Here is a 23,834-nt window from a genome sequence, read left to right as displayed (position 1 = left end):
CGCGTTGGCATATATTCTTTCACATCTCAGGCCATGTTTCTATAAAGACTTTGTATATTTGTAGTTTCTTTAAATAGTGAATTTTAAGTAGTTTATGAGATCTTTTAAATTTTAACCTCATGAGTTTAGCAAATACATAGGAAATTGACTCTACCTTTTTTTCAGGAAATTTTGAGACATTTGTAATTTACAGGCTGATATTAAATATTCATATGTTTGAACTGAAGGATTAGTGTGCTAGGGTTGTGTTTAACAATTATTATAGCTGAATCTAACGAAGCCATTATTTAAAAAAAAAAACATTCAAAGTGCTAACCTAATAATAATCAATATATTAAGATGAGTTATGCAAGACATTTTCACTACTGAGCCTTATACTATTCAGTAAAATGTCATGCATATGAGCTCTTAATTGTTTAAAAGGGCGATTTTCTTAATGATCAGTCACAGTTTAATAACGAACACAGGGGCGAATGTCTCAATCGATCCAAAACGTTAGAAGGGAGTGGTATATATAATGAAAGCTAACAAAGCTATGGTCTCTCAAAAGCCCATAAATAAGGTGACTTCTATAAAAACTGATAAAACCAACGCAAATCATAATCCTGACTTAATACAGACATTTCCCGCAGAAAACCTGCATTTATAGCTAGTTAAACCTCTCACTTGCATGACAATTATTATCAATGCTACATATAACTAATTTTCGATTCAGTGTTGCAGATTAATGACTTAATGCAAATTAAGGATAAAGTTACAAACATCATTTTGTTCGTTCAAAAGAACAGTAAAACATAAAAATGTCGCCGTAATTGTGATTGTAAACGAAACCCGAAACCCTTCAATTTTGAAACGTTCGTCAAAAGGAAGCAATAGATTACAATATATGATTAACACGTGTGAAAAAAACTGATAACAATAATGAATGTAGTACAATACATTACTGTTATCATTTAATTTTACCATTTTCTCTAAGTATAGCAAATGGCGAGAAGGGCAAGTTATAGTTTTACGATTTCTTTTTTATGATACATATATATTGGTATGCGAAAACATTACTAACGTACTTTCCTTTCAACAAGTTTTATACTTTACAGTGACACACCAATTATCTGTATATTATGTTCAGTGTCAAAGACTCTGTATGTGCCTGTCCCAAGTCAGGAGCAGTGTATTTCGATGGTTGTCATTAGTTCATGTCTGTCATTTTTTGTTTTTGCAAACGGTTATTAATTAAGCCATCAATTTTCTCAATTGAACTGTTTCATATTTTTCATGTCGGGGCCTTTCTAGTTTATCCGACTACCAGTATATGGTATGCGTTTTTCTCATTGTTAAAGGCCATTCTGATGCCTATATATCATGCTATAATTGCTAACATCCACTTCATTCACTTAAAATGTGTGGAAAGTGGTCTTGTTAGCAATTCGATGATACCAAATCTCTTTTTTTTTTCATAAGAGAAATTTATATTGAAAACCAGAAACTCATTTGGCAATCATGCAAATCTCCTTATTTCATTTTTTTGTTCTGTACTGATGTGATGGTTTACATATTCAGAACCCAGCAAATATGTAGGCCGTTGATTAAAACAAATATGACCTAAAATGTTATAAAGACGAATCGACAATAAAAAAATAATCCAACAATATATATAATGAACACTGTTTGGAAAAGTCTACTTTTTTTAAAGTAATTAACTTTCTAAATTATGTTTGAAACTTTTAAAAAAGGCATTTATTTAATAATTTGTTTTGTTGTTGTTTTTTTTTTTTTTTTTAAATGTTTTGTTGTTTTTATTATTTTACACAATATACTTTCCAGTATCCATGTATCCAAATAATTGGTTTGTATATACAATAATACTTTGTAATGTTTTTCACTGAAAACGTGGCATTGAAGTGTATTTTCCGGAATTTCCCAAGTATCACCGGAAAACCATGCGATAACGTTACGGAAAGTCGTGTGATAACAATCGAAGCATGTGATAAACTTATCATATCAGCCCGCTAGGCACCAATTCGAAAAATACGAAGTTTACGTAAATTTTAATGCTTTTAAGTTTTATCATATAGTAAAATTCATATGTTATTTAGTCTAAGTATATGATAATCTGTTATATTTATTCTATTGCATTAATATATTATAATATTCTTGTTCTTGTTTTTTTTTAAATATTTTTTTTTATATTAATAATGATTGACTTTTGACAACAACATTTTTTTTAATATTAAGGAAGCTCGCGGTTATAAAAAAATTTAGCAAAATCAAATATATGTTTTTTCATTACAAATTTTATTTATTACACTATTAGTCATTACTTTATAATATGGTACAAAAATCACCCAGACAAATCGATTTGGTTTGGCCACAGATGACTTTAAAAATGTTTATATCATTGAAAAAGCTTCAGATGATCTCCCTTTGATGCAAAAAAGTCATTTTTTGACGTTTAAATTGAAATATCATTTTTAACTCATCTGTGACCTATATTTTTTATAATTGTTTTCAAACAAGCTGTACATTAACTAAATAATTGTAAAATTTAAGTGATTTCTGTAATTTAGCTCTTTTTTTATTTCGATATTACCAATATTTCACCAATTAGTTCAACAGAAAAAAAGGACATTAACAAAAATGTATGCTTTTTACGGAGGCAGATTGTGTGATTAAGTGAACGGTGACCCCATATTTTTATTTTATATTTCTATAAGGTATAAGATAAAGTTTAATCATAGAAAAAAAAACAAAATCCTATATTAGAAAAAAAAGTTGAGTTAGACCCGCGAGCCCCCTTAAATATTTAGTCGGATTAATTAAATCAGAGACTTATAGTAATATTTCTCTGTAAATATTAATAAATAATTTTCTAATATATTAAAAATAGGGAATAATCCTAAACGGCTTCTAATACGGGACTGTTTCATAGGTTTTAACTCGAATCTTTTAATTAGGAGGAACAAAACTGTGATATAATATCGGCGGGAAATATGACCCATAATAATATGTAAATGAAAAAAGTACCGAACTCCAAGCAAATTTAAAAAAGGTAAAACCATAAAACTGAGATAAGCAAACGCTTTTAAGGGATCTACCATTTGATTTTTATGGGGGTGGGGGCTACACTTGTACAAAAAGAAAGTCAGGACGACAATTTAGGTAAAAAAAAGTCGGGATAAACTTAAAAAAAAGGCAGGACCGAACAGAGTGAAAAATAAGAAGGCAGGACTTTTAAACAGGCATGTATTAAAAGGGGCCATTTTTCAATGAAATGATAGGGGAAATAGAGGTGTCAATATATTTTTATCAGAAAATCAAAAAAACGTTCTATGACACTTGGTCCAAAACTGTAATATAAAAGCTGAAATATAGCTTCAAAGAATGAGCAAATAAAAAACATAGGTCACCGATAAGGAAAAAAAATATTTTGCCTTAAAACCTAAATTTTGGCAGGAAAATGGTGAAAATGGGTGAAATGTCATTTTGAGCCTTTAACAGATACACATAAAATCGAAAATATTCTTTAAGTGACATAACTACAATGATTTATTATTTCTAATCAATCATAAAATAATATCGAATTTACGACAAATACTTTTCGTGTGCATTGTAAGTCATACGTGATCATGAAATTATGCGCAGTCGAATAGCTGCCATGGTATACAAATTACAGATCCTTAAGCTCAAAATTCAATATAAAATGTTGCAAAACAGAAGATATGACAAAATACCCTAGCTTACCAACCAAATGAATAAATAAATTATGCTGTTAAATGTAAACAGGTTGGGGTATTTACTCAAATGGGCTATATTATAGGGATCTCCTGTAGTTGGTGATCGCAATACTGGTATAAAAATTATGTACAATGTACCAGTATTGTAACTTTAAAAAAAAAACCACATGAAAAAACACAGCAATACTGGTACATTACTGATATACCAGTATTGTAGTTGTATTGTTGACTATACTTTAAGGTGTATAATCATAATGAAAAATGAATTTTAAGTAAAATAAGATATTGAAGATCAAAGGGGGATTGAATGAACTCAAAAACATAAAACTAGGACAATTGTGAAATAAATTAACAAATTAACAACCAGTTAAATGTAATTACTTAACTTGTACAAATAAACAAAAAGATTATTGTAATTAACTCATATTATTCAAACAATTGTTTATTATATAAAATAATTGTTAATAATTTTAGTATTTTTATAATTGAGCCACGTACAATGGCTCTGTTTCGCTCCGGTTCCCATTGAACAAAAATACCTTATTTTAGATTTGAGAAAAAAACAAATATGCTTAATGTTTAACACTATAATAAACAATTTTATTCTTTATTCGTTTATTCTTTATATTTTAATTAATTCAATTAAAATGAAAAGCTTATTATTATCGGAGTTATTATTTAATAAATTCAAACAAATTATTACACTCCAAGGAAGATGATAATACCAATGCTGAAGATACAGAAGCTATAACCATGATAACAGCAATGTCAATTTAAAATTCACTATAATATACTACAAGTCTTGGAAAGAGAGAGCTGAAAGAAAACATAAAAGAAAGTAAAGATTTCGTTACAATGCCGAGACAGTACGGTTCCCTTAAGAAAAAACCATCTGAAGATTTAAAACTTTCTTTGATGACAATGGCAGTGTACCATCAATGGCATCATCAGTCAACATACAATTATTCCTTATAAAATTGTCATGTCATATGTTAATTTCATACATATATGACACCGTTAATTAAAGATTTATTACTTATATGTTTTGTTTATTTAAAAAAATACACAATACTTGTACAATATTGGAATACAATACTGGTACAAAATTTGTATACCAGTATGGTGCACAATACTTGTATACCAGTATTGCGATCACCAACTAAGGAGATCCGTAATTTCACCGCCTAGTTTATTTGGCACAAGACAAGCTAATACGGCAGTGCAATGCACAGGGTCTTGTTTAGTTTGTCAGACTAGATTTAACTGTCAATGATGATCGCTATCCTATGTAAAAAAAGTGATTGCTAATTGAAAATAAAACCTCGTCTGACCCACTAACATGACCCTGGGCCACAATTAAAAATATTTTGGTTTGCCCAAACCTTACCCAAAGGTTTAGACAGTGGGTAGGTAAGTCATGTAAGTAGGCATTTTCTTTTTTTTTTTTAAAAAGAGAAATTGAAGTATTGGGTGTTTATTAGTCTTCATGTCTATCTGATTAAAAAAAGACTTCTTCAAATCAGGACAATAAAAGAATTTTAGTAGGCAGCCTTTTTTCTGGGTAGGTAGCATTTGGGCAAACAAACCTATTCTTTTTATGGCCCTTTGCATTGCCATTAATAATGCCATTGGCCCTGTGGTAATACCCAAAATGAGAAAACTCCAAGTCTGAGACTCCTCTCAGAATATTGTGCAAATGATTACATATCAAAATATAACTTTTGGTTACAAACTTTTCTGAATACCTGATTGTTCATGTTGTTCATGAGATAATCCTGTGTAAGATGCTTTTTTTCAACTGGATCAATTTAGCAACTTGTTCAGTTTCTTGAAAAGACTTCAAAAGTTGCTTGCAAAAAGTCGCTGCTTTAAATTTGACCTTTACAAATGCTAATGATAACTTTTCTACACTTGCTTAATTCATAAACTCGTAATTTTAGCACTGAAAAAGTTTATCCCATTTGGGCCATGATCCTACAAATGGGTTATCATGGTTATTTTGATCAATGTTGGTGATTGTCCTCAACTAATGATGAAATTGAGAATGGAAATGGTGAATATGTCAACGAGACAACAAACGGACCAAAGTGCTGATAACACCAATGTGTCTTCAACGCAGGGAGAAAATCCAGCACCTGAAGGTGATCCTTAGGTGGCCCATAAATAAGAAAGAATTTTTCTAATAAGCTGCAAGTCATAAATTATTTATACACATTAACTCCATTCATATTATTTATGATTAGTTCTATAACATACATTTAAACATGTATGACTATGACCTTGAGTGAAATATTTTCTTCTGTTAATTTTATGATAAATTATTTTTTATTTGTTTTTCTATCACCAAGGAAAAATGAGGTATTTTTCCTTGGCAATATTTTTGAATAGTTTTGTATAAATAAATCTATATTTTCTTTATTCCTTAAAGGATGAATTAAAGTGTTAGAATGTCAACATGTCAAAACTAAGTAAAGGCTAAATGCAAATATTTCACATCTTAAAGAGAATATAATTAGTCTGTCTTTCTTAATTCTGGATTAGGGATTAAGGTAAACTTGAGGTAAAGCTATTAGCACCTTCAAAATATTACAATAAGACTGTAATTAGCTATTTCCTATTTAAGATAAGATACAATAGAAGTGTTATATTTTAGTTACATAATTTTATACTTTAACTAAGATTGTAATTGATAAAAAGGTATCTAAGGGACCATATGTTGAATAGTAAGGTTTAAAATAATTACCCTCCCCTTTTTGGGAGTTATGTATTTTGATTGGTCAAGTAACTTTGATATACATAAAATGATTATTGAGATTTTAGGGAGATGCGTTTTAGAGAGGGACTTGGATATATTAACTTTATGTAATTTAAGAGAATTGGATAATTTTAGGCTTTGTCACATCATGGTGACTTAGTCCCATATTCGTATACATGTATGACTTGTGTTGTAAATATAAATGCTTATCTATTCGAGAATAATTAATATACAATCATCGAACTTAGTGTTTTATTGACTTCTTGTGCGTTATATAAAGAAAACCAGACAATGCGTTACCTATGCTCTACCATCATTATTCAGAGTTAGTTCCCCTACAAAATAATATGATCAGAACTGGGTCGCAGAATGTCAGCTAGCTCCCGCACTTATTGACATGCGATCCAGTCCGGTCATATTTCTATCAATTACCTGTGAAAGCTTAGCTCTTATGGTCCTTATGATGTATAATTAAATGATATAATCTATATCATGTATATAAAAAAGGACTTCTGGTATCCATCCATTTATACAAAAAATCAGTACATGCATAGTAAAAACCACAAAAAATAAAGGAACTGCACAATTTGTACTGTTTTTACATTTTAGTCACAATAAGGCGTGACCTAGCACAGAGCCAAAAAAAAATCTGTCTTTAAATAGCTCCTACATGTAGCACCTTCTTGAGTGGAATTCTTTGCAAAAATAATTTTAATAGACTTTGTTAGATGTAATTACACACAAACTTTGGTCCACTCAAAAAGAACAACAAACTGAGAAGTTGTAAATAACAGTACTTAAAACTGAAAAAATTATTTAAAACAAAAAATGATCACATCAGCCCTCATCTGGATAAATGGGCATGTACTGATTATGTTTTTATAAGCCTTTCAGCTCATATATTACCTGTTGATATTCCCGGAACCATTGGGATTTTGTGGCCAAAGCAATTTCAGTACAGGTTGCTACATGTATTTGTTTTTGTCTCTCCAAATTTTGAATATATTTTAATTTGCTGCATAGGACAAGTTTTATTTTATTTTGTGTATTGAAATAATATAAGAAAAATTCAATTGTGTTCCATGTACGTGTTTTGTCAGAATTTGAAACAGAAATATTCCACAGTTATAGTTATCAATGGTTATAAGTTGAACTTTTATTTAAATATATATTTCATTTTTGTCGAGTCTTCGACTTTATCGAAAAAGCGAGACTTAGCGATCCTACATTCTGTTGGCGTCGTCGTCGGGGGTTAAAGTTTTTGAAATGTTAAAAACTTTCTTAAACTATACTGGTTTTCTACCAAACTTGGACAGAAGCTTGTTTATGATCATTAGATACAAATGTAGTGTCCAGAAGTAAATTTTGTAAAAAAAATATTCCATTTTTTCTGTATTTTACTTATCAATGGACTTAGTTTTTCTGCCAGAAAACATTACATTCTCCCTGTGGTTAAAGTTTTTTTAAAAATTTTAATAACTTTCTTAAACTATCCTGGGTTTGTACCAAACTTAGACTGAAGCTTGTTTATGATCATAAGATAGTATCCAGAAGTAAATTTGTAAAGAAATAAATCCATTTTTTCCATATTTTACTTTTAAATGGACTTAGATTTTCTGCCAGGAAACAACATATTTCACTCTGTGGTTTTTAATATTTAATTATTTTCTTGTACTATTTTGCATTTTTACCAAATTTGGACAGACGCTTGTTTATAATCAAAAGCTAGAATCTAGAAGGATTTTTTTTTTTTATTTTGTACCTATGTATCTATGTTTTTACTTATATGCTTATAAATGGACTTGGTTTTTATTCCAATTATCATTAGTATTTACATACAGCATGTACAAACTGCAGTTAAATTTTTTAAAACATTTATTAGATTCATAAACTATCCTGGATTTTTACCAAACTTGGACAGTAAAATCAAAAGATAGTATCAAGAGATATATATATATATATATGCTTCTGTATTGGCCCTGAAGGATTTTCAATCAGCAGTATAATCATATGATAACGGCCCTCACCCCTTCTTTGTACTGATAACCAAGAAAACAATGAAAGATTTATTTTTATCACAGAAATTTAACTATCCTATATTCGTCTTAAATTTATGATATATAAAACCCTGAATTTATTCACATTTCATCTGTTTTTGGAATAATTTGTTGAATTTGTCCTCTGTAAAGATATTTAGATTTATTCAGAGAGCCTCAGGGCAGATTAATGTTTTACTAACTGATGTTACCCTCTTTAAATAAATTAAACTCTTTATTAATGTATCATTATAAATAATTCATGATAATTTAATTTCAAAAGAAGTTTTCCCTTAAGGATTGTTTTCTTTGGTGAATATTTTTGCACCCATTTCAATACCAATAAATTGGAATTCTAATGCAATTCATTTGTAAGGATAATTTTACATTGGACATCGACAAATATTTTATAGAGTTAGATTCCACATTCTACCAGTTTCTGGCGGAAATAAGTTTGTTTACAGTAATATAAAAACAACTACATTGTAAACATGTATATACATGTAACATGAAAAAGGCAAATACATGTATGAACAACTTACAAGTATGTTGCATTGATCAACATGTATAGAACATCAAATAAAATAGATTCATTGCTATAAAAATGACTGATATTATAACTATGCATTAGGCCAAACATACTCACTACCTCCTGTTTAAATAGTATATTGGCCTCATATAATAACTATGCATTAGGCCAAACATACTCACTGCCTCCTGTTTAAATAGTATATGGGCCTCTGTGACTCAGTGGTCTAAATAGTATACGGGCCTCTGTGACTCGGTGGTCTAAATAGTATATGGGCCTCTGTGACTCGGTGGTCTAAATAGTATACGGGCCTCTGTGACTCGGTGGTCTAAATAGTATACGGGCCTCTGTGACTCGGTGGTCTAAATAGTATACGGGCCTCTGTGACTCTGTGGTCTAAATAGTATACGGGCCTCTGTGACTCGGTGGTCTAAATAGTATACGGGCCTCTGTGACTCGGTGGTCTAAATAGTATACGGGCCTCTGTGACTCGGTGGTCTAAATAGTATACGGGCCTCTGTGACTCGGTGGTCTAAATAGTATACGGGCCTCTGTGACTCAGTGGTCTAAATAGTTCAACTACTGAAACATTAATCAGTCAACACTGAGGTTGTGAGTTTGAATCCCACAAGTGGTATGTGCACTGGAATTCAATCCTAATTGACTAGGATTGTCAGTTTTCCTACCCAAGGTATGTGGTTCTCTTTGACACTTATGCTTCCTCCCACAATAAAAACTGTCACAAAATAGCACAATAGTGTTGAAAGTGGCTTTAAACACCAATCAATAAATCAAACAATTGGATAGGATAAGTCTGAGCATGTTAAATCATTTTATTTTTTTAGTTTTTTTTTTTTTTAAATATGCTAAAAAAAGGTAATGCTCTGGACTAAAATAGTGCTAAACAAACATTATTTAGACTTCAAAAACTGTTCGTAATTAATCATCTAGACATGAAGTTCATCCTGCAGTCTTTAACAACAGACACAGTGTGTTTACAATGAATCAAGCTTTAAATGCCCCCAGTAGAAAAGTTGTGAATGAATTCAACAGATTTTATATTTGACATCAATAGCAAATTAAGAAAAAGGACAAAAAAAAAACTAGACACTAACATTGTCATGATGTTTTTTGGGACATTTTTTTTTTTTTTTTTTTTTTTTTCTTAATAACAGTTTTTAAACTTTTTCAAAGGATATATATATGAATATATATTTTAGCTCACCTGACCTGAAAGGTCAAGTGAGCTTTTCTCAACACTTCGCGTCCGGCGTCTGTAAAAGTTTACAAAAATCTTCTCCTCTGTAACTACTGGGCTAAATTTAATCAAACTTGGCCACAATCATCCTTGGGGTACATGTATCTAGTTACAAAAATGTGTCCGATGACCTGGCCATCAAACCAAGATGGCCGCCATGGCTAAAAATAGAACACAAGGGTAAAATGTATATTTTTGTTTATATCTTTAAAACCAAAGCATTTAGAGCAAATCTGACATGGGATAAAATTGTTGATAAGGTCTAGATCTATCTGCCCTGAATCGGACAACCTGTTGTTGGGTTGCTGCCCCTGAATTGGTAATTTTAAGGAAATTTTGCAGTTTTTGGTTATTATCTTGAATACTTTTATAGATAGAGATAAACTGTAAACAGCAATAATGTTCAGCAAAATAAGACCTACAAATAAGTCAACATGACCAAAATTGTCAGTCAACCCCTTAAGGAGTTATTGCCCTTTATAGTAAATTATAACAACTTTTTCGTCATTTTTTGTAACTTGTACAAAAATCCTCTTTTCTAAAACTTATAATGGGCCAAATTTAACCAAACTTGGCCACACTCATTACTAGGGTATCTATTTTAAAAAAGTGTCTAATGACCCCGCCTACCAACCAAGATGGCCGACATCAGTAAATACAGTAACAGGTGAGCGACACAGGCTCTTGAGAGCCTCTAGTTAATCGTTTTCACAGTTTGTTCCTTTGCAACAATGTTAAGGTCATAAAACAGAATGTGTTTGTTTACCTATCCCAATGCAGCCTACCTAGAAAATAGGTGCCTACTCAATATCATCTATTGTCTTGATGTAAGAAAGTTTTTTTTTTTAAATAAGATAGACACGAAGACTAAAAAACATCTGAAACTTCAATTTCTCTTTGTGGAAAAAAAGAAAATGCAAACCTACCTACATGTACCCACTGTCTCTACCTTTAGGTAGGGTTTGGGCAAACCAAAATATTTTTAAGTGTGGCCTAATTTTTTTTGTAATTATATATGCATTGTTATCCCATTTGATTTCCATGTACTGTAACTTATATAAAGTTGTAATATATTTTGAATGATCTTTCAACATGTTTAAAAGACATCATCCCTTCATGCTCACATTACTCCATGTATCAGTGATGATTTACTGAGGTTCTGGATGGGGGTATGTTCCTAAACTATGTTTTCTTAATATTTTTGACTATTTTTATTGCACCACACAGTAGCCGAGGGGTCATTAAGTGAGTCCCATGTTCATCTGTCTGCTGTCCAAAAAGTCCCCCAAAATTTGTTTCCATTCTCTTAACTTAAGTTTGCCTCAACCAATATTATAAAACTTATACACAATGCATATTACCACAAAACACAGATCAAGTTCGAAATTGGATGGCGTCACTTTTATCATTCATGAGTTATGGCCCTGTATAAACATAAAAGTTTCTAAACCTGTTGTTTCTGTTTCTGTTCCCTTACTTTGTCTCAACTAATGTTATGAAACTTATACACAATGCTTATTACATGTATTACCCCAAAATACAAACCCAAGTTCAACATTGAGTGGTGTTTCTTTTATGGTTCATAAGTAATGCCCCTTTATAAATGGAAAAATTACTATATCTGTTGTTTCTCTTCTCTTACTTTAGTTTACCACAACCATGTTATGAAACTTTTGCTTACAATGACCACAAAATAGTCTACGTGAATCCTGCATCTGTATGTGTAAGTTGACTCATGCATTTTTACAACTTTTAAGGGGCATTTGTGGCCCATAGACACATTCTCCATTTCTTTTCTCTCTTCTTTATATTTTTGGTCTGTTATTTTCTTTTCTTTCTATTTTAGTACCCTATTATTATCTATTGTTTTTTTATTTCTCTTTTGGTGGTATATCATGCTTGTTAAGGGGGCTCCTGGGTATAAATGAAATTTTTTTTCTAATATAGGATTTCGCTATATTTTTTTATAAATGAACTTTATCATATACTTATAAGAAAAATGAAATAAAAAAATGGGGGACCGTTCATTTAAGCTCAAAATCTGCCTCCGGGAGAAGCATACATTTTTGTGAATGTCCTTTTTTTCTGTTGAACTAATCATTTTGCTAATAGGAGTAATACAGGTAATATCGAAATAAAAAAATAACGTAATTACAGAAATCGCTTAAATTTTACAATTATTTAGTTTATGTACAGCTTACATGTATTTGAAAACAATAATAAAAAATGTAGGTCACCGATGAGTTAAAAAAGATATTTCAAATTTAATTCCCAAAAATGGCATTTTTGTACCAAAGTGAGATAATTCGGAGCTTTTTCAATGATATAAACATTTTAAAAGTCATCTGGGGCCAAACCGAATCGATTTTTTGGGTTGATTTTTGTACCATGTCATAAAGTAATAACTAATTGTGTAATGAATAAAATTTGTAATGAAAAAATAAAGGTTTAATTTTTTGCTGAAATTTTTGTACCCACGAGCCACCTTAATACATTTATATCTAATCTATTTTAGGTGAACTGAAATATTAAATAAATTTCTATTACAAGACTTTGTCGTCCAATTTTTTTCTTCACTCCAGTGGTCAATTTTAGTTTATCATGTTTATAGATTGAGATTTGCTCTATAGTTAAATATAGCTATATTTGGCTTTTAATAGGGATATGGATTTTTTGTCACAACTGTTATGTCTGTTTGACAAAATGACAAATGTCATATGGTGCTTGCCCAATTCAATGTTTCAGTGGTCATAATAAAAAAAATCCCCAAGACCAGACCAGTACAAAAGCCTTGGAGGAAAAAATTATCAGGAAGGCAAAATCTACAAATAAGCCATACATAGATGAATTTGTCAGCTTACTCATGAGTTATTGCCCTTGAATTATTTAAAAAAAATTTTTTTTATTTGCTTTGGTCTGTTATCTTGAAAAACATGGTCTAAATTGTCAGTCAACTCATTTATATATATTGACATAACAGCTAAAGGAGATAAACCTTTTATTTTGTGTGTGTTTTTTGTCTTATCTTGAACACTATTTTAAAAGAGAGAAACTTTAGATAGCAAAACTGACAATGTATAAGTCAATAAAGAGGATATCACCAGTTGACTCTTTTCAGGAGTTATTGCCCTTTAAAGACATTTTCTCAATGTTGTCTGTTACCTTGAAAACTATGATAGTTAAAGAGAACCTTTAGATAGCAAAATTGATAAGAGAGTGACTAAATCTATTTGTAAGTGAACATGGCGGAATTATGTAAGTCAATTCTTTACAGAGTTTTTGCCCGTTTTTAAATAAGAATCTTACCCTTATTTTTTCATTTTGGGCAAAACTGTATCAAAAGAGAAACTTCAAAGAACAAAAATGATCAGCTGTAGATTCCTAATTTTTTTTGTTTGTTTATTGGACACCAATTCTCATGGATTTTGTGGATAAAAATTAAGCACGAAATTGAATGTTCAACAAATGACAAATTTCCTATAGGCTTAAAGGGGCACTAGCTGTCAAATTTATGGTCACCGATTTGACTCAAATTCCCATATTTGATTTATAACAATGTATAACATTTATCCAAACTATCAAAAGTCTAAAATAAACAGTTTACAGAGCATGGGGTAGATAATATATAGGTTCGTTTCGTGTGTATTTTAGTCCAGACGCCATCTTATTAACTATCGATTTGACCTCAGATGACCATATAAGCGATGTAAACATAAATAAAGATATGAATAGATTAACCCAACATGTGCAATTGGATTTTTATAGGTCTGTTTGATTTTATTTTATATATATTAAAAATAGAATTAGTAATTAAAATGATTTACCGTTGTTTCACTTTCATTGTTGACATTCTTTTTCTTTAAATAACCAGTACATGTACAATGCATGCGTTGTCAATCTAGCTAGGGGTTAAATTGAAGTTCATATGAATACGGATTTAAAGAGGTCGACTCATTCACTTGCAAGTGAATAACTTATTATCAATGTTTCTTAGCGTAATTTGACAAAATTGAACCTTTTTGGCTGCAAAAAGCGAATTGTTATTTCACTATTTCACCTTCCTTATTGAATGAACAGAAAAAAATCAAACTTTAGATTTTTTATATATCTCGTAGCTAGTGCCCCTTTAATGCGGACTTCCACTAAACCATGATATTAAAAACTCATGAACATGCACATTTCCCGTAATCCACGAAAAATGGTACTAACAAAAATTCACATAGCTGAAATTGACATTCCACTTCTAATAGGAGTTTTTGCCCTTAAATAAGTTTGATTTTTTAACCAGTTTTTGTATTTTTGGCACAAACTATAGTAGAGAGTACCTGTAAGTATGCGTAAACAACAGAAAGGTCAGCAAAAAAGAGAATTTTATTTATGAATTATATTCTAGTTTTCATTGTTGGAAAGTGGCCTTGGTTTAAGACTCAGTTGAATACACAGGCTCTTATTTATTAGGTCTATAGCTTATTCATTATGCATTATAAACAAAATATTTGTCATCTTTGTTATATGTGATTGAATCCATTAAAAGTAGAACATGCATAATATATCCATCTGTTTAGTTTACAATTGACCTTTTCCTTAGTTTCAGAGGTCATTCACATATAAAATAATCCAAATATTGCAGCATGTTGTAGTGTGTCATTTCAATTTATAAGCCAGGTAGGACTTTATAGCACCTACATGTGTATTCAATTTACTATTTAAGATATTCATCTTTGGAAATTCATGGTTGACAACCACATGTCCTATGTTACAGATCATGTCTGCTCTATATCTTTAGACCAATTATGATTTGACATGTATATTAACCAACACTGGAGGATGTGCCTTTATGTATAACAACTTCCTTGGTCAATGGTCTGTCCCTCTGACTGTTGACCTGTCCGTCCCTAACAAATTATCCATACAAACTTTTTACCACACATTATTTACAGCGGGCCCACAGAGATGGCTACCATCTCAATGATGTCTAGAGTTTAATACTAGTTCTGCAACCAATCTTTATATGCATGTTTTGCATGAACTTGATGGAACAATTAGATATCAAGATTCAATGATGGTTTTTTTTGGAAAAATTTAGTATCTATATTTATAGTTTGTAAGACCTAAGGTCTTGTATGACGATATTTCTTTGTCTGTTTATGGGATAGTTGTACTGTACAGAATCAGTTCTACAGGTAAAAGATTGTAGTAGCTATAAAAAACAAACTACTTTAACATTTAGATATCATTTATATTATAATTCCTTCACCACAAAGTAGGGCATTAGTGCTGAAAGTGGCATTTAACACTAATCAATCAATAAATCCATCAATCATTTTTATTTTTAGGTGACAAGACTGAAATTTTATGTAAAACAAGAAGATGCAGACCAGGATCGCTGGAGAAGAGGGTATGTCGGATACCTCATTCCAAAGGGATTACCTCAATCCTAATGATGAGGGAATATTCCCATAACCTCTGTGAAAAAGATGTGACCTTCGGAGCTGACAATAGAGGAAGACTATGGACTGATGGGGGCTGTGATGGACGGTTTCAAGTCTGTTATACTACACGCAAAGCCGGTAATGCATGTATATAAAATGCCCAGAACAAATAACTTTCCTTTTTAATGTGCATTCTGTACTGTTAGCCCTAGTCCAATGCACCAGACTAATAAAATTATATTCCGACTAGTAAGTTTTTGAAAAACTTTGTTTAGGCACATATCAAAAATTTTGAAATATTGGTCTTAGGACTCGGTAGCCAGAACGATTTGAGGTGCTGACTAAATGTGTGAACACTTTTCAGGTCTCTGATACCAATTGTTCTTCCTAAATTTTTCAATTTGTTGTAAGAACTTATAATGTTGCTTTTATCATTTCCCAATACTTCTTAAAATTTATGAATAGAATGACTTCATATTTGGTTGGAAATGAGACAACTTTCCATCCATGTTACAATTTGTAAAAGTAATCCATTATAGGTCAAAATACGGCCTTCAACAGAGCTTTGACTCAAATTGAGCAGTAAGCTATAAAGGGCCCTAAAACCATTCAAACGGGGAAAACCAACGGTCTAATCATCATGTAATGAGTGAGCACTTTTTGAATCTTACTTCCTGTTTGGGAATACTTTGAATCACAAGATGAAAATAGCATGAATAAATAAATGAATGTGTTTAAATATGAAATAACTTTTTTTATCTAGTGAAAAATGCAACATAGATAAATGAAAGCATGATGATTGTTTTCTATAATTTCAGTTTGTTTTGATGACAGTGAATGTGGTACTAACGCTGAATGTTCTGAGGGAAACTGTCGCTGTATGAAAGGATACTTTGGAAATCCCTACCATCTCTGTGAAGGTATGTAAAATGAAAAAAAAAATTGGACTCTTGAAATAAAAAATCATAAAATTATTCAAAATCAATGATATAACAATGATCAGATGTTCCTTTAAAAATAAGGAAACGATGCAGTGTTAAACATGTTTGTAAACACTCAACCCTCCCTTAACCCAGGACAGTGGTGTAACATTACAAAATAAAAACAAACTGTCAAAATCAGTTTGAAAGGGTTGTCTCATCAGATGTAAGTATAAAAACAACAATATGAAAACTCAAGAGTATCTGAACGGTAGTTCAAAGCTCAATTTAAACTAATAAATAACCAAAATTCTCCAAGACAAAAATATCCATCAGTACAACTCCAAGCAAATACATACAAAGATGTCATAAAACAGTTTTGAGAAAAGAATGACCTTATGCAATGCATGTACAAAAATATTAACGTGAAAAGGATTAGGACCATCAGTTATAATAGATAGAAATTAATACATGTTAAGTTATGTATACATGTGTTGAAAAATAAAATCAATGTTTAGTACAGATAGAGTAAATATTCAATATAATATTAGATAGATAAATATTAGAAAATGTGGTTTGAGTGCCAATGAGACAACTCTCCATCCATGTCACAATTTGTAAAAGTAAACCATTATAGGTCAAAATACGGCCTTCAACACAGAGCCTTAACTCAAATTGAGCAGTAAGCTATAAAGAGCCCTAAAAGCATTCAAACGGGAAAACCAAAGGTCTAATCTAAATAGAAAACCAGAAAAGATAGCCTGTACATGCTGTAAGAATAAGTCTTTAAAGAACCAATTAGTTTCTAAGGATAATATCTTAAATAGCTTTTCAAACAACATAAATGTAAAATTAGGATAGAGTGTCAAGTTTTAAAAATACTTATTTCTATTATTTTGTAATATACACTTGAATTTGGACTTGTAAAAGCTTTAAAAATAGCTTTATTTTGAGTTCTTGTCTTCAACAAATAGATATGAGCAACAACAATACTTGAAAAAAATATTACAAAAATGATAATAGGAGTTAAGTATCTTTTTGGATATATAAACTATAAAAGATCCAGTTTATGTCGATTATGTCAATTAAAACATGTATTATATTGTATTGAGGTTTTAACTGTTATTTATACACTATGGTGTCAAGATTAAATAATGCTTTTCATTTGTCAGTAAAATTAACATACTGTTGAAATGATTGAAAGAACATTGATAATATTTTTGGATTTTCATCTACATAAAGACTACTATCAATTCCCTCCCTTTAATGACTTGGCAGTTGTTATTTACATGCATGTATATATATATAATTAACATATCATTATTTGTTCTAGAAATCAGATTTAGAATAAGAATAATTGTTATTACTGTGGATTCATTATTATTCGGTGGATATCAATGTTCGTGGATTTCAGGGAACAGGGAAACAACAAATTGAAATGTTCAAAGAATTGCAAATTTGCTGTATGATGAACTGCAGTCTTTTAGAAAAACACTAAATCCAATATCTATGAAAATACAAGTTTTTTTCAATCCAAGAAAATTGGTATCCACGAAAATAAATGAATCCACAAAAATTGGTATCCACGAAAATAAATGAATCCACAGTGTGTGAGGCTTTCGTTTTTATTTTCAGATTTGTGTACCTGTTCTGCATATGGAGATCCACATTACAGACAGTTTGAAAAGAAGTATTTTACATTCAATGGCTTTTGTAAATATACCATGACAAAGTTTCATGATCCTCATGGAAACTGTTCCTTCAATATTGAAATAAAGAATGAGCAAAGGGGAAGTAGAAGGAGAGTTTCCTATACCAGACTGATTGATGTATATATGTATGGTATGAAAATACAACTGCATAAAAAGAAGAAAGTTTATGTAAGTAGATTGTGTGTTTATCTACAAGCTTTTGAATAAGTTCTGACAATTTGAGACTTCTTTGCAATTGGCCCACAAGCAGTGGAACAGAGGACACCCACTTATTTTTACCTTCACTTAATAAATCAAATAGTGCAACAACTTTTTATGCATGTCAAAAATTGTAAACACTATTTTCTTGTCAACCATTTTTTTTTTGCTCCCCATTCCAAACTACCTACTGCATGCATGCTGCTTACAAATTGGCCAACTGGATTTCATTCCATACTGTTGGTACCTATTCTTATAATCTGAAGGACAAAATTGTGACAAATATCATATAACAGAAAAGAAAGTTTGTTTATCATTGAGGATTTTTATTTTTACTTGATTTGTTTACTTACACTAGTACACACTTCATTAGAAGTCATTAATATCCGATCGTGTTGTGGTTAGGCCTAAATGATCTTGTCAAGTGTAAAAGATGAAGTTTAATCTATTTACTAAACTATTGATTTGGACTCTTGTGTACCTAAGTATTTTTTAATAGTTTTTCAATCTGTTACAAACATTAACAGGTGGACTTGAATTATTCATTGATGCAATAAATTACGAAAGAGAATTGTTTATACATTGGAAAGGTGTGTCTAAATTAAAAAAAAAGTAGGCAAAATCATTTGAAATAGTATATGTATATTTGATTGTACATGACCATGATGACCTCAGTAATATATCCCACAAAGTCAAAGAGAGAAGAAAAACAAGGTAAAATGATATTTAATAGCCTAATAAACCTTGTAACTTCATTCCAATATTTAGTTATTTCTCTGTATCATAACGTAATGATTTTGTTATATTACATATTATTGTATAGCAATATAATATTTCCCACAGAAAGTAACCAAAAGTTAGCGTGCAATAAATTCTAATATTGCACTAGTGCAATAAATCTTCAAAATTCATGACGTCACCAACAATCAAATCTTAGTTTAAACCAGTTTTCACTTTTAAATATTATATTGCTATACAATAAAAGGGTTATTGCATGAATATTGGTGAATATTGTCCCTCGTAGAACATATATTGCACAAATTCAATGTAAGGACAATATCAATAAATATATTTTAGATATTAAATCAAAAAATGTGAAAAATAAAAAAATATTATGACTACAAAGCAACTCAATTGTTTTTTGTTTTTTTGTTTTTTATTAGGTCAATCGTATAAGGGAGATAATTCCAATTGACGTAATAAATAAGGGAGATAATTCCAATTGACGTGATAAAAAATTGTACTGAAATTTATTAGGACAATATCAGCCAATCAAATTGCGAGAAATTACTCTAAATCAGGATAATGTTTAACGCGTCATTCCTTCATCATATGCTTCTAGTTCTTTGAATTTCTCAGTATTTTACCTGTAAAGTTTTGCTTTTCTTGACACTACCTCAATAACAATAATTTAGTATACCTATTACGTTTTCAGCATTGTTATTAGCTGTTATTGACTACTTTCAACAGTAGAAAAACTACAATGTTGGCATACATCCTTCAAAGATTGGACAAAACGATATCATTTGTTACACTTTAATATACATCTAAATAGCAAAAATAAATAGAATTCAAAAAGAACATTTAAGGTGGTACCTAACACTACAGGGAGATAACTCTGTAAAGTCAGCTAAACGTTTTAATTTTGTTGTGTTGTAAAAGGAATATTAAGCTTCTCAATGATCAAAATTGGTGTTTGTCAAATTGCTATATAACCAGTGTAATTTTTCTGACAAAGCGGTTGGTTCAAAAAATTTTAAATTTTTATATTTTTATTAAGTCAATACTTTGACAGAATTTTATGAAAATTAAACGAGCCAAATTAATTTTAGTGAAAGTGTTGGGTACCGCCTTAAGGTGGTACCTAACACCTGAATTAATTTGGCGCGTTTAATTTTCTTAAAATTTTGACAAATTATTTTCTTTGACCCTTTGACAAAAATATAAAAAAAATCAAAAAAATTGAACCAACCGTTTAATCAGAAAAATTACACTGGTTATATAGCAGTTTGACAAACACTTATTTTGATCATTGAGAAGCTTAATATTCCCTTAAGAACACAACGTCATGTTTGAGGTCTTTAGCACTTTGTATTTAATTGTGATATAATCAAATTGAAGGGCCTTGCCTTTTCAGTATGCTTCTATAGCTATTACTGCATAATTTTCACATTCTACAAATATGAAGTTTAAATAAAAAATCACTATGTTAATGTATAAATCTGATATAATAGCAAGATTATTACTGAAAGAGTTTACAATTTATTTACAATATAAAAAAAAATGAAAATGAAAATGTATAAATCTGATATACTAGCAAGTTTTTACTGAAAGATTTTACTATTAATTTGCAATACAAAAATCTTTTATGAGGCTCTCATGTACAAAAATAAGAAACTTAATGATGAAAAATACACATGTTACATTCTAATGTATAGTCGCCGTCACGTAAAATTGGCACCATGTTTTTAGTCAAAATTTTCTTAAATATCGACCGCGTTTACTAAAGATCATGTTTTTCAATTAGTGGAATAAAAATCCTGTCCAAATATCCACTACTGTCCTACCTTTTATTGTGTTTGCACTGTATAATCCTGACCTTCGCATTTTTCAAGATTATTTACATTGTAAAACCGCCATCTTGGTTTCTATGAGGATCCCTTATTCCATAACATTCGTTACTCTCCAGTAATATCATTGTCATTGATGATACAATTTCCCGCGCTTTTTTACGTAAAGATGACGAAAAGCTCCGAGAGACACAAGAAAATGGAGAGCACGTGGAACTCCACGGCAACACTTCCGATAATAACAATGTCGGATTCCACCATACAAAATTATCTTGGATTATGTGAAGGTCAGGATTATACAGTGCAAACACAATAAAAGGTAGGACAGTAGTGGATATTTGGACAGGATTTTTATTCCGCTAATTGAAAAACATGATCTTTAGTAAACGCGGTCGATATTTAAGAAAAATTTAGCAAAAAACATGGTGCCAATTTTAAGTGACGGCGACTATAATGCATAATATGAAAAGAATTACTTTTCTATGGAGTGATAATCATTTAAGTATTTCCTTATAAATAAAACATTTTTTTTTATTGTTTTTGTATTTATTTTTAGATAAATGGTTTATTACAATACATGCCAGTCAAACTTGTGCACCAGAATGTGACGATTTATAACACTGGAGAATATGGCCGTCTGGTCACAGGATGTGGGGTATCAGTCTTGTGGAATGGCAAGTCAGAGGCCATTGTTATGGTACCTAGAAAGTATGGTGCAAATCTGACAGGTTTATGTGGGAATTGTAATGGGAAAGATGATGATTTAGTCACCAGAGATGGTACAGATGTGTCCGGAAAGAGAAATTATGAAGTTCTTATTGGTGAAAGTTTTGAAGTTAAAGATGACACTGGTTTTCAAACAGAAAAGTCAGTTTTGCTATGGTTTTTATGCTAAATGACTATATAGATTATCCTTTGTCCATTAGTCTGAATGTACATCTATATTTGGTTAAGAATTGCAATGTAATACATGTACTTGAAGAAGAGGAGCCGCTGACAAAACAGAAATAAAAGCATTTATAAGCATTCGCATTTCACATTTCAATGGAGGTAGTTTGTCCTTGCATCTTCGATCTTAAATGTCTAAATAGTACCATTGTAATTTTCATTTGCATTATACCATCAAAATTACAATATATGAAACATGTCTAAGTTGCTTCTGTATGAAAAACAAGGATGTTCTATTTACAAATACAGGCAATTTTTTAAAAGAAGCACTAGGTTGAAAATACAGCAAGAATAATATATAAGAATAAAATACATTATTGGATTACTTTTACTCAAGAGTTGATATTTATGAAATGTTGAAACTAATTTTGTTATCAATTGTATTTAAAGATGTGAGACTAAAGCTATGGATGATCCCTGCACAGGTATCCTGGACCAGTATGTAGAGAAGATGGAATATTGTGGAATGCTACATATAAAAAACCAAGCGCATAGTCCCTTCCGAGATTGTATTGAAGACCATCAGGATTTGGCGGAGACTTTGTATGCTTCCTGTAGATATGATGTCTGTGCATACTATCATGATGTCCAGCGTAGAAATAAGATCGTGTGTGAATCCTTAAATAGCTTGGCGGCTGAGTGTGAATCTAGAGGTGTAATTGTTAAATGGAGGAGAGAAAACTTTTGTCGTATGTATCGGTATACAAAATATATGTACAGCCTCTGTAGGTGTAATACCACCAAATCATAGTACGTCACATCCAGTTGCATACCAAAAACGGTTGAAAAAAATTATTCCCTTAAATTTGGCAATTGTAGGAAATAAATGCTATATTTCATTGCAGGGAAACATTTCTGAGTTTTCTCATAATTTTATGTGAATGGCTTTTACATATATATGTGTGATTTGTTTTAATCAATGTGTTATGTATTGCTTTTTATCGGTCGTCCCACTGTCTATATCACTCTGTTCAGCTCTTAATATTATTCCGTATCATGTCTTTGTGACGTCAAATGCGTTGACCCGGCCTTAATAACTTTGACCCGGACATATCAGCGACGTCATAATGTTTGAACCGACGTTAATAACTTTGACCCGAACTTATCAAGTCATCTTTTGTGTGCTGGTGAAACAAAGAAAACACTTCTGAAACACGCAAATATAGCCCGATAAATCGATTATCAGATTATCTGCATATTGATATTGTAAAATATCAGCTGCTTGACATTATATGAAGGCTTTTTGATCTCGTTCTCTACGCTCACTCGACAAAAAGCTTCATATTATGTCTCGCAGCTGATATTTTACGATATCAACATGCAGATAACCTGATAATCGGTACGTAAAAGGTGAGACATTAATAAAATATTGTATTGTATTTTATTGCATTGAGTGTTTCAAAGCACTATTATGGTTTTCTTTGGTATTTCTATGGAATAATTGGAAAACTGGAGGTTAAGAGGCGCGTTTTAAAGCTTGTACGCAGAAAAACACGTGGTATTATTTGATTGGTTAACTTCTAGTGATGGTTATTTTCTTATAGGCAATGAAATGATATGTGAAATTTTGTCTATAATACTGAACAGGATAAAACTTAACTCATGCCGAGTTTTTTTTTATTTGAAAGAAAGATAAATTCTGATTTTGTCTTTGAATGGTGCAAATTTAACAAAGAGGAGAATATGGTCTTCCCTAATAAAGTTACCCAAGTTTGAAATAGTTCATTTAGATAATTAACTAT

At 30.7% G+C, this 23,834-nt stretch overlaps 1 protein-coding gene across 1 annotated transcript in view; it reads left to right on the top strand.

Annotated features, from left to right (window-relative positions):
- Positions 1-2,979: 2,979 nt before the first annotated feature.
- The window catches only part of LOC143042007 (uncharacterized), an 81,672-nt gene continuing 60,817 nt past the window's right edge, over positions 2,980-23,834 (top strand). The window contains exons 1-6 of the mRNA XM_076214211.1: positions 2,980-3,049; positions 15,649-15,882; positions 16,563-16,664; positions 18,300-18,544; positions 21,701-22,011; positions 22,483-22,781. Of these exons, the coding sequence (XP_076070326.1) occupies positions 15,753-15,882; positions 16,563-16,664; positions 18,300-18,544; positions 21,701-22,011; positions 22,483-22,781 (1,087 nt within the window). The 5' untranslated portion in view covers positions 2,980-3,049; positions 15,649-15,752. The remainder of the gene's footprint in view (positions 3,050-15,648; positions 15,883-16,562; positions 16,665-18,299; positions 18,545-21,700; positions 22,012-22,482; positions 22,782-23,834) is intronic.

This window comes from Mytilus galloprovincialis, chromosome 8, assembly GCF_965363235.1.
Source record: "Mytilus galloprovincialis chromosome 8, xbMytGall1.hap1.1, whole genome shotgun sequence".
Taxonomy (NCBI): domain Eukaryota; kingdom Metazoa; phylum Mollusca; class Bivalvia; order Mytilida; family Mytilidae; genus Mytilus; species Mytilus galloprovincialis.
Note: the sequence above shows the minus strand (reverse complement) of the source record. Positions and strands in the feature narration are given on the sequence as shown.